This window comes from Aythya marila, assembly GCF_965140915.1.
Source record: "Aythya marila genome assembly, chromosome: 8".
Classification (NCBI taxonomy): Eukaryota; Metazoa; Chordata; class Aves; order Anseriformes; family Anatidae; genus Aythya; species Aythya marila.
Genome location: NC_139049.1, coordinates 30,937,520 through 30,950,032, shown reverse-complemented (window position 1 = coordinate 30,950,032; position 12,513 = coordinate 30,937,520). Strand labels below are relative to the sequence as shown.

At 44.6% G+C, this 12,513-nt stretch overlaps 1 protein-coding gene across 1 annotated transcript in view; it reads right to left on the bottom strand.

Moving 5' to 3' along the window:
* Positions 1-3,070: 3,070 nt before the first annotated feature.
* Positions 3,071-12,513, bottom strand: part of LEPR (leptin receptor) — a 34,547-nt gene continuing 25,104 nt past the window's right edge. Inside the window, exons 15-20 of the mRNA XM_082766312.1 lie at positions 12,114-12,296; positions 11,444-11,539; positions 10,764-10,866; positions 10,003-10,078; positions 4,994-5,384; positions 3,071-3,334 (exon numbers count right to left, since the gene is read on the bottom strand). Coding sequence (XP_082622438.1) covers positions 3,327-3,334; positions 4,994-5,384; positions 10,003-10,078; positions 10,764-10,866; positions 11,444-11,539; positions 12,114-12,296 — 857 coding nt within the window. The 3' untranslated portion in view covers positions 3,071-3,326. The remainder of the gene's footprint in view (positions 3,335-4,993; positions 5,385-10,002; positions 10,079-10,763; positions 10,867-11,443; positions 11,540-12,113; positions 12,297-12,513) is intronic.

Sequence of the window (12,513 nt, the reverse complement as noted above, 5' to 3'; positions counted from 1 at the left end):
TTTGGGGAGCCCGGGGAATGCCTCCTGTGCCTGCGAGGGGCAGGGAGGGCTCTCTCAGCACCCCTGCTCTGTGCCGGCCTGCGCTGCTCCTGGGCCCAGGCTCCCCTTTCCTCCTCAGAGAACTGCTCAGAATCAATAAGGGAACACTTCTATAACCAGCAGCCGTGATTCACCACCAGATAATGCTCTTAGATGACAGGTTCCTCCAGGGCAGGGATATTTTGTTCGCTCTCAGCCTCTCGGGCCCTCCACCATGGCCTCCCCGCACCGAGGCCTAGCGGAGCACTGCTGGGGTGCTGGGGGCAGCTGGGGCCTGGCCGGGTGCTCCGGTCCTCCCCCAGCACCTCACTGCTTTCTTTGTACAGATAAACGCATAAAATGCTCTGACCTGTCTCCTCCTGCCCCATCTCCCCAGCCCCATCCATCTGCCCAGGTTAGAGCAGGGCCATCAGGCAGAGCCCCGCGCTGGCAGAGCCCAGCAGCAGCGGATGCAGAGGGAGGGATTTGGTCCTTTCACCCAACTCCAGGTGACAAATGACTGAGGATGGGAGCAGCCAAGAGCACAGGGAATGCTCCAGCTCCCTCACCAAAGATTCGTGTTCAGGATGAAGCCACCCCCAGCCAGGAGTGGGCCTTGTCCCTGCCCAGGACCAGCTGCAGGCTGGTGGCACCTCCATCTGGGAGCCTCCTGACAAAATCATCCCGTACCATACAGCAGCTCTGTCATCTCCAAGGTCCGGTCATGGCAAACTGCAAAAAAAGAAACTCTGAAGATTTTCCCCTTTTAAATAACAGCTCGGAGACCAGGCTCACCCATGGGAGCCCACCGGCAGGAGCATTACCGCCCCTCGCACACAAAGCCTCTGGAAACTCAGACAGACAAACTCAGAGTTAACATCTACAACAAACATTTTATTCACAAAAATAATTACAAAATTCTTCTGACGCTGTTGGAAGGTGGTGTTTCGAGTTATATTCTCACCAGTGGGAAATGATTACTGCAAATGTTCCAGAAGTGAACGCCACATTTGGAAAATAAATTAGTTCCCAGTTTATGCAAGAAGAAAAGCAAAACGCAGAACCCATTTTATTGCAGACTTTCAAATCCAAGGCTGATTAGACAGGTCAATGACTCAAAGACAGACCAACAAATGTACAAAATGGGGAAAACAATTTCTTGCTGCTTCACACATCAGTCGCGCTAAAAAAAAAAACGGGCAGTTAACTTTAGCTGCAAATGACCTGTAAAAGAAATAGCAAAACATTAATTTTCTTAGATAAATGAGCTAGACTCTTGAATGCTCTTCAAAATTAATTTGCAGGAGGTTAATATTAGGGCTTAATATGTACTTCTGAAGCTGCACATGGATCCTCCTAATTGCTTTTCCTGTTTAAACCGAAAAGGCCTTTCCTTGCCACAGAGCCATGGCAAAAAAATGTCAAAGAAAAATGTTTGCAAAATGACTAATTTACTAGCACTGGTAGAAGAGGGGGATAACACGGAGTTATTTGTAGCCGAGGCATAGGTGTGTTCATAGGAAAGCATTAACCAGTTCACTGCTAGGGCAGAAACATGCAGCCAAGGCCGGGGTGCGTGGTGGTGCCGTGCCCCCGGGATGTCCAAAATGCGTTTCTGTGGCACCTCCCTTCCCTCGCCGTGCTGCAAGGAGGCAACAGCCAAGATCCAGCCCCGGTTTGCAGACCAAGGGCCTGGCACAAAGCTGCTGAGGGAAAGCAGGAGGGCTGTCTGCCATGGGAACAGCCCTCTGAAATGAGGAAACAGCCGTGCTCTGACACCTGCCCATCTCTGTCACCCCCAGGAATAAGCAAACGAGATTTGCTCCCGCATGAAGCAAGGGCAGGGCTGCCCTGCGAAAAAAGTAGACTGCTGTAAATGTGGAATAAAACATTACCTGATGTGGCACGGAAGGCACTCAGCTTTGGTAATGAGTAAATTGACCTAAAACAGGGGGAAAAATGACGCTGAGAAAAGGCAGCTGTAGCTGTAGCTGCCCACGGGCAGAGCTGGGGGATGCAGGACACGCAGGCTTGGGCCTCATACAGAAGTGAAGAAAGGTGAAGAGCGGGATCAAATTCCTGCTTGATAGCTCTGAGCCACATCAGAGCCCTGCATGGAGGGGGCAGGATTTAACTCCTGCCTTTTCCCATGTACTGCAGCCCAGGAAAACCCTCCTGGACTCACTCTTTGGATCACTCCCATGCTTACGGGTGCTCCTGTCCCAGCAGTTACTGGATGGGGACTCACCCTGAGCACTCAGTGATAAAATCAGTGTCGGTTTTTCATTTCTCAAGAAAGATCTTCAGATGCAACCAGACAACTTTGCAGGACACAATAACTGAAGGAACCCACGCTCCGTGATGAACCGTGCGTTTATCATCCCAGTTTATGGAGCTGCACGAGGTTGATGGGCGAGAATGGAGGTTTCCCACCCCCGATTCTGAAGGAGCGCACGAGGGGTCCCTGTGGAGGTGCCTGGCTGCAGCTTCGTGTGCCCAGGGGATGTCGGGTTTGGCGGGCAGCTCCCGGGCCCCGCAGGCTGTGCTGTGTCACATCCACACACCGGTCGAAGTGTTTTTTTTCTTCAGAGGAGCTCTGGTTTAGCGTTCTCCTGCTGCTGGCTGCAGAAGCACGGCTCGCTCCAGCAGAGCAGCAGCAGGTACGGGACCTGCGACAAGGCTGCCCAGCCCTACAGGAGCCCTTTCAAGACTCTGGGCTCATCCCTGCAGCTCCAGTTGCTCTTCCAAGTGACAAGTTTTGGTCAGCTACCTCCCCGCACACCCCCTTTTCCTGAAAAATCACATCAGGCCTGTGCCATGTCAGCATTCAGAAACAGACACCCAGCAAGAGCCAGGCTAGCAGCTTGTTTGAGAACAAGTTGCGGGTTTTTTGTTGTTGTTTTTAAACCCTATCTTAAATTTAAAGTGCAACTATATAACTTGCTTTGGTCCCTTCTGCCCCATCGGATTTCTTATCACTAATACATTAAAATATCTCCACGCTTCTACTATTTACTACTGTTGCTGAATTTTGCCCTTTTGTTTTTAATTCCCCAAGTAAGTTTTACAGCAATTTAGCTCTGGAATACACAGTGTTTTCATCCTTCTTAGCTTTTCAAAATAGCTCTTTGAAAAAGTACGTATACAAAAATATTTATTAGCTATGAGATAGAAAAAATATATTTGGCTTCCAAGTGTGTGGTTTTGTTTACCTACAAACACAGCTGGGATGCACGATCTGATTTTCCTCCTAGCCAGAGCTGAGTGGAGCACGGCTCCTGAACTGACTTCATGTCTGTGTAGCCAGGCTAGCTCCCTGCAGATCAAAAATACAGGATTCTTGGATCAAATTACTGCCTTTTTTACTGTGGTTCTTAGAAAAATAAGTTTGGAAGAGATGTTAGTTTTACCACAATACCCTTTGTACTAGAACCTCATGGTCAACAACAACGTGGGTGCTCAGCACATGCCTCTGCCCTCACAGCCCTTCTTACAGCTCTTTGATGCTGCTGCTGAGCATTTTCATCTTACTGAAAAAGAGACAAGGTAAAAACAGCCCCAAGTTTGCCTCCGCTGGTCACGGCCTCCCTTTCAGCCACTGAAGGGCAGGATTCCCACTGCTTTTTCTTGTGGACCATCTGCGTGCTCACAGGCTCAATTAAATGCAGGTGCCAGCAAAGCAATCAAAACATCGGGATTTTGGAGAAAAACAAACAAAGCCACTGGTGCTTGTACAGTACCCGAGTTTGTACACATCCGAGTTTCTCCCCCCAGACAAAACGTGGGCACCTTCTGTTTCAATATGCCCTTTAATGCTATGCTTTAGGCCACTCCTTTGTCTCACCCTTGGACTCCCCAACAAAACCTAGAGCAAGAGCAAGCTCTTTCAGTGCTGTTGGCCAACATGTTAAATAGAGATTTTATTATTATTTTTTTTTTTAATGAATGAAACCAGAGCTGTGTTTATTCAGGGCACAAACAATGGCAACTCCCAGCCACTGAACAGTGTTTGGGGACCTCCACACCCACCTCCTCTGCCTCTCCCAGCTGGAGGAAGGCTCCTGCCACACGCTGAGGCCACCCAGCCGGGGCTGTTGTGCTCTGCCCGCACAGGAGCCACGGGAGCAGCACCAGGTACAGCTCCCGAGGGCTGCCAAAGCTGCCCACAGCCCACAGCACGGAGCCTGGGGGCTGAGAACTGTGTTTGGGTTGCAGCCAGTCCCCACCTGAAATCCTGTGGCACAAAGCCCAATTGCAAGGGCAGATCTGCACCGGGGTGCTCGGATGTGTGTGTAACAGGAGGAAACTATTTGGCACCAGTGGCTAATTACATATATTTATATATCAAAGATATAAAGGAAGGCCCCTCGTGTGAAACTTAGGTCAAGAAGCAGAATTTTCTTCCTGCTGAAATCCTGGGACTCAAATGCAGGATTAGTCACACAAGTTCCAACCAGGAGAGCTCCTGAAATAAGTCAGGAGAGGGAAAAACGGGGGAACATATCAACACCTAAAAAGCCACGACGAGTACCGAGTTATGGTGTGATGACTTAAGAGCTGTTCTCTGTGGCGTCTTGCACCTTGGTGGCAGGCATCTGGAACTGAGGCATGTAGGGCACAATGGCTTTGTAGTTAAAGCCACTTTGGATAAATGTGTTTAAGCTAGGAGGCGTGTTCCGAAGGAACCCCACGTCTCTGAGCAGATCAGCTGCGTGGAACTGACACATCACTCCGGAACTCTCCGTTAAAAAAATGTCACTCTCTCTTTTTTCAAGTGCTGCTATCCCCAGGTAATAGAGGCTTCGCTCAGGACTGCCTCCATCTGGGAAGGTGTCATCCTGATCTGAAGGCTCTGAAAACCCCTCTGAAGAAATCAGGGAAAGGGAAAGAGTCTTGCTGGGCCGACTGCCAGGCTGATCAGGCAGCAGGAGGAAAGCCTGGTTTCCCACCTCCCAAGAGCTACTTGAGAAAGCACCTGCAACTGAGGAATCTTCGGCCAAGAAGCACCTCTCAAAGCAACTTCTGAGATTCTTCTTCTCTTCATAAAGCCCCCCGGATCTGGAGTTGCTGATAATAGTAGCGTATTTTATGTCAGACTGCCTCGTGATTTCTCCAGCGATTTGCTCATTGTGAAAGCTCTCAGAGAAGCTGCTGCTAGTGAAATGGCTGCTAGAACAAGCAGAGTCGTGCTCAGAGTCTTGGATTTTTGTAAACATGGAATTAATTACTAAAAAATCTTGTGTATCCTCTTGTTTCAACACTTTGGTAACACTGATGTCTTCCAGCACTATTTCTGGTTCCAGAAGAAGAGGCTCAAATGACATTGCTTCGGGGTGCTTGATAAAAAGGTGCTCAAAAGTTTCAGGCTAGAAGAAAAGATAGATTTTAATGTTCATCTACTATTTAATAGCTTTTAGTTCAGTATGAAGTTACTGATCTTAAGAACCACAGACAAAACCTCCATAGATTTAGTAAGAACATATTGAAAATCCCCTAAAACACATTTCCTCTTTTCTTTATGTTTGTGTCTCGGTGAAGACTGAGGGGAAAGACCAAGTGAGAACCTCTTCGTGTGGCAAGTGCTGCAAAGCAAGCGTGCTGTGAAGCACCCAGTCCTCCAGCCAAGACAGTGTGTGGTTTAAGCTGAAATACAAGCAGCCAAGTGGTCCCAAATGTTTTGACATTAATAAACATGCACATACTGTTAAAAAAAAAACGTGAGTGCTTTGCAAGACAAAGATCTTATACCCTTAGATTTTCTTGGCTTTTTATTGAGGCTGTATAAACAAATGGTCTTAAGTCATACACATGCCAACTAAAGTAACTTTTTCTGCTAGGATTGTATTATTTGGGGTCAAACTCAGTCTTTCTGTAGCGTTTTTAGAGCATTCCCATCTATATAACAGTTCTATGTCTGAACTGCACGAAGAGAAACACGTTTATTTTGGAGAAATGTGTGCTTTGCTACTACCTAATGTATGTACATGTAAAATACACAGCAGTGTGAACTGAACAGAACAGGAACTCCTAGCTACAAAGGAAAAGTCACTTGAAGAACCATATATTTCCTAAGGAATTCAAGACAAAACAAATAGATAAAAACAGATTTTGTGTATATTAGCAAACCATATTTTACAGCAGGAAAGCTGCCAAAACAACCAGGAACGTGTCAAAATACTTAGGCTGGTATACAATTATAGAAGGGAGTACTAACTTCCACGGCTCGGGCTGCTGCTCCAGCCTAGCTCCCAGCAGTGACAATGCCCTCGTGTGGCAAAGCCTGTGAGCAGGTTTCCACCAGCTCTGGTCCTTGCCCACACGAGCCCATCACCTTCCCAAATTGGCATCTCCCAGGCTTCGGATCGTGTCAGGAAGCACACAGAAAACTGGCCAGCTATTGAAAGGATCTGTGGGGTGCTATGATGCTGTGTGAATCAAGCTGTACTAACCCTAGCTTACGTTGCCCACTGGCAGCTCCCTGCTCCCTCACCAGCTTGCTAGGGACTCGCACAGGCGCTGCTGTGTCCAGCAGACAAGTGGTCCAGGCAGGGGACACTGCCCCAGTGGCATTTTCCAACAGGAGACAGAGGCCAGCCAGCAATTTTGGAACAACCTGACCACCACACAGCCCTCCTGCCACCAGCAGCTGGTTTGTCCTGAGCAGGGACGGTTTATTTCCTTCCAAAACCTGCTTCCCTCTTCACCCCCACCTCCAGTAGCTGTTCTTATAAATGCAAATAGGCACCACAGAAAGCACGTCAATAGTATTGCCTGCAGAGATTAAATACGTCGCGTTCCAAGACAGGTACAAAACAAAACCACAGCACATCAAGAATTACAGAGTAAGCTGGGTGAACAGGGATGGATGTCCACAGTATACACAGGTATGGTATAACCTGGGCAAAAACTGTGTTCAACAACAGCCAGAGCAGTTCTGTAAAACACAGGATGAAAATCACAGTCCCAGGTCACCAGTTCCCAAACTCTGCTGACCAGATGAAACGGGATCCGAACAAAGAAGGAATTTCAAGCAATGTTGTGTTTTGCCCTCCTGGTCAGTCTAGGTTTTACCTTGCACTTGTCACAGCCTTGTCAGGAGCTCTCACACACAGCAGACTATCTCTGTACGCCAGTTACCACGCCTGAGACAGGTTCAAGTCGAAAATATTTTGCACTCTAGTTGCTAAACACAGACACAGCAAAATATGCTGTTGGCCTAATTCCATCAAGACCAGATTGTGACTGTACAGGCTTTTAGCTTCACATGCTGCAAGTAACCCCGTGGACTTAGTAGGGTAATTTAGATATGCATCGTTCTTTGAAGGATTTACATGCATTTTCTTGGAAAGCACGCGTACTTGTGCTTTAGTGATCTACAACAGTAGGCACTAAAACTTTGTTTATCTCACTAAGCAAGTAACAGAACTTTTCATGGTTCTGACGTTATGTAAAGGCTCACAAGACTGAGTCTAGATGTAAGATTTGCCTGTTTTAAATTGTGATTTTAATCTCTTGCTACCGTAAGCAACACAATCCCGATAAAGGAATGCTCTGTAAATGCAGTTCAGGAGCACCCTATCCCAGCATGCTGCATTGAGCACACAAAGTAATGCTCAGATGTTGCCTGCAGGATTTAGTATGGCTACGGACCAAGACAAAATGTGTTCCGCAGCAGATGCCTTCAGGAAGGCATCAGAACTTCTCAGTAGCGGTATGCAGGCTGTTTGTGTAATCAGTGGTTATTACAGGGAGGGAAAAATACCACGCCAGTCCTGGGCACTGCTTTTGCTAGTAGAAATTGCATGCATACATACAAACGCAGAATTTGACCCTAAATACGCTGCTTTGAGGAACGTGTTTCAGCCCTGGACATCAGGAAACTAGCGAGAGGTGATCATGCTCATCTGGGGACAGGCACTATCCCTTCAGTGCAATTAACATTAAGCAATATTTTCCAGTAAGATTAGTTCAACGTACCAAAGAGGCATGCTTTTTTTTTTTTTTTTTTTTTGCTAACAAGCTGTCAAAACTCATGTCAAACTTCAATTTCTTTCATACTTGCATGCATCGTTTCTTTCCAATTAATTATGGAACAAGGCATATGAATACGGAGCAGTATCACCAGGGTGTCAGCGTGGGCATGACATTCCCCTCCTAGTTAAAAACATCATCAACTTCGATACACTTATTTCAGCTCTAGCAGTTGGTGAGGAGAATCGTTTCCAATGTGTCAAATCCACCGTGCAAATTCCATACCCCTTTGCAATCTGGAATAACAGGGATTGTCTCGAGCTTCTGTCGCTACAGATGAAAAGATGAAACAGACAAATTCAGGTGCGCTGGTGCAACTGGGACTCCTGCAGCTCACAGCTCTTTGTTCAAAGAGCCCATCCCCTCCCAGGATGCAGCCATGGAAGCAGACACGTCAGCCCGGCCTGGGATTTAACAAACTGCACGAGGACAGCACACTTTGCTTTCTAGACCAAACCAAGAGGCACAGGCTCTGCTACCACCAGTGACTGCTGCTGCAAGGCTGTAGAACACCCAGTCATCCTCAGACCATGACTGCATCTTCCCCAACACAGATGTAGCGTCAGAGATTACTCAGGCAGCTGCACTGACATTTAAATGTTTAAATGATAATGAACGAAGAAGCCATACAAACAGCATGCATACTGGAATTCCCAGGAAAAATCAAGCAAAGCACAACGCACGGTTCTGCATTCTCTGAGTTGCTGCTGCACCCAGATACATATATAACTTCCAAAGACCTTAACAGGAGAGCCCTGTACTTGTGCAAATACAAGATCTGATCACCTCGATGTGCCTGCAGTCAGTGGAAACTCCCAAGCTAGCTCTCAACTAGAATAAACAAATATTTGATTAAAAAAATAAAATCAACAACAACAAAATCACCTTAATGTGAAGCCAGTTGCTAGACAGATCCTGCTTTCAACTGGATAAATCCCAAACCTGTCTGATATCTCTGCTTCCACGGCTGCATCCTGGGAAAGGCTGGGCTCTTTCAACTCCTTTTGAAGGCCAGGGCTTGAAAGCATTAAGCCTGTTGCAAGTCACAGCCTTAGTCAGCAGGGCACTAAAACCACCAAATCTAAAGTGTTTCTGCCTACGCAAGTGACAAACCATCTTTTGATCTGTAACATGGCACTTACTCCTAATTTTTGCAAGGGTATTTTAGATTTTTGACAGAGCTACTTCCAGGATTGATTATATTTAAGCAAATCAGCATTGTACTGTATCTGTTTCCTGTCTTGTGAATATAAATAGAAAAATCTTCTAACAATTCTGTATAGGAAGCCTGGGAGCTGGCCCAATGGTTCTGCACGCAGTGACCATGATTAGACTTCAAAGAATGTCCATTCTCTGTTTAAATGAAATAAAATAAAAGATGAGAAAAGAAACCTTCACTGGGAATGCAAATTAAATACCTGAAAAAAAAATCTTCTGCCATGATGTGCTCTTTCTTTTAGTAGTAACAGGCCTGGATTTAGATTGTTTCAGCAACTACCCACTGTCAACCTGTAAGACTGTGAGAAACTTAGCAAGCTGGCTAAGTCCACGTAACGGCTCTTACCTGCCACGGCTCATCACATCACAGCTCAATTCATGTGCTGAATGGAGAGGGGGTTTACCCCAGCAAAAAAATATGGCCATTGATGCAAGTGTGGCACTCACTGAGATAAATGAGCATTCCACCTATGGAGCACACTCTGATTCCATGACTGATTTGCTAATAGCCCTGAAATTTAAACACCCCGCATTCAAGAGAGATACTGGTCTCTGGTCCTAGCCCATTTCTACAAATGAAAGGTCTGTTGCATTACTAATTTCAGAGGCTCCAGGTAGCTTCATTTAAGTAATTCAGGTAGGTTTTGGTCTACCCAATACTCAGAGTTCAGTAGTGAGCAAAGAGCAGCCTGACCCACAGCGTGGGGAAAGAAGAATCACCAGGGAAATGCATACCTTCTGAAAATTAACTCCTTGTGCCCAGGAGCAATTCTTGGGGTTTGGAACATCTTCCCAAAACAGTTTCTTCATTCTGAAATATTAGGTAAATTCTGGAGTTGGTACTGTTCTCATACATAATGCATTTTTGCTATATCAGAAAAGGAATATGTGGAATTTTATTTATCTAGAATGCTATGACAAGGAAACAATCATTTCACATATTCTAGATGGTCAAAATTCAATAGAAAAATATCAAAGTGAAATACCATATGGCAGTTTTGTAAGTCATAAAATGTACAGGCAGTCTTTGCTAAGTAAGACCCCAACCCACATTCCACAAAACTCAGATGGATATATTTTTTTTAATTGGCTTTATTTGTAATGACAATTAAATCTGGGACACACAGTGCTTCAAAGCACTTGACACTCATTAGCTTGTCCACAAAACACTGCAAAAGTAAGCAGTGTGTGGTACAGGCTGAAGTGCTATTTCCCAGTGAAAAAGAACAGCACTGATCATCACCTTACTTTGAGGACACCAGCCCTGAAAGGTCTGACTTTTACAAGGTAACAAGCCTGTGCACTCGAGACATTTAAATTCTTGGTGCTGTATTTCGGAGTCCACTGCCTTTCAGTACACCTCAAAAGTACAAATGATAAAAATAATTCCTGGCTTTCCCCAAAAAAAGACACTGGCCACCAGTTCAGCAGACATACAGCTAAGCTGCATCACCTTCTAAAGGCCTTCTGTGACTTTTATATAAAAATGAACTTACCTTTGGTGTGAAATCAGCAATGCTCCAAGCAACAAAATCAAGGTTGAAACAACTATTGGCAGAACCATATAGAGGCTAGCATTATTCTGATTTTCATATCCATCTGGAACTAAAAGGGATGCAGATAATGCAGGAAAAATAATTTGTCTGAAAAGTTTGTAAATGGGAAATAACAAACACTTATATAAACAGTAGAAGCAACAGCTTACGTCCCCCGTCCCCCTCTCCCTCCTCCCCAAAAAAAAAGCTTTATCAAGTTTTATTGCAGATCAATGAACTTTTACCTTGAGAACAAACAGACAAAAGGGAAGGAATTATTTTAAATACTGAGGTGACTTCTCCATCTCTGGGGAAGGTCCCCAGTGCTCCCTCGTTATTGGGAAATGAAATCAGAGCACATAAGAGAATAGCCCATAATTGGAGAATGAAGAATCACAGAGACCTAGGATCTCAGCTATTAAGTCAGGTTGGTGGGAATTCAGTTGCCTCCCTCACTCAATTAACTTCACACGGTTTTCAAATTAAAGCAACTGAAATCTCGAGCACTTTATAGATGTATTAAAATTACCCTATTACTGAGTTTCTTCTGATAAGCTACAGACTTCTTTCACGTTTAAATTTAACTTTTACTATCAAGCTCCTATTACATAAACAACATGGAGAAAGATGCTGTAAGTCACCTTTGGTAAATCGATCTGTCACTCTGGATTTGCCAACTCCTCCAGCAAACACGGGGTACAGGCTGAAGTGGTACTTCTCAATTAGAATAAAGTGATCTGGAAAGAAGTAGTCAGCCTTTTGAATCAAAACTATTATCCTGCTATTAAACAATGACCTCCAGAGAGGCTCTGGTCACATATCAGAGTTCAGACCAGCCCAGAGGGGGCACAACAAAAGCCATCTTTTATAGATATGCACTTTAATATCAAAAGATTAAAACTAATAATCTTTACTGCATAATCTAGCATTATTTTTTTCCATGGAGTTAACGCTTTTATGCAACTATTACACAATTTTCTAAGATTAAAGCCAAAAATGCAGATGGAATTAACACATATTAACTTACATAATTAGCTGGTATGGTCAGTATTCCAGAACTAATTTTATCGTATTGCCAAAAAATGAACACACACCTGAGCTTCATTCTTTGTCAACCTGGATTATGAATGCAATAGTCAGTCCTTTACAGTCAGTCCACTAAGGATAATTAAAAATTGTTCTACTGTTCCTTACCACAAAAAATATAAATCAGAAACGGAGACGGGGGAAGGAATTTGAGATCTCAGAAAAATGCTACATTCTTCTATTCAATAACAACATAACACATTACATTTTCAAGTACACACTCACCATAAATATAATATTTGCTAGTATTCGGAGGAACTCGCACCCATTTCATCTCCTCTTCTTTGTTAAGGTTTTTCCATTCAATAACAAAAGATGTTATCACATATGTGTGAGGTGAAAGCGTCCAAGTCAAAATCACACAGGTGCTGTTCACTGGGTAAGCAATGAGTGACTGCACTGCATTCACTGACAAAACAAGGACAAAAAATAGTGAATTACGTGAACTCTGACAGGTGAGATGAGACCTGGCTTAGCAGGAGAGGTGTATACTGTAAAATGTATGACAGTTTTGGATCTTCATTATTTACTACTTTAGTTTTTTGTTTGTTTAGTGTTTCTGTTTGTTTGTTTTTATCTTTATACAATAAAGCTTGATCTTTAGTTCACATAAACAAACTTAATT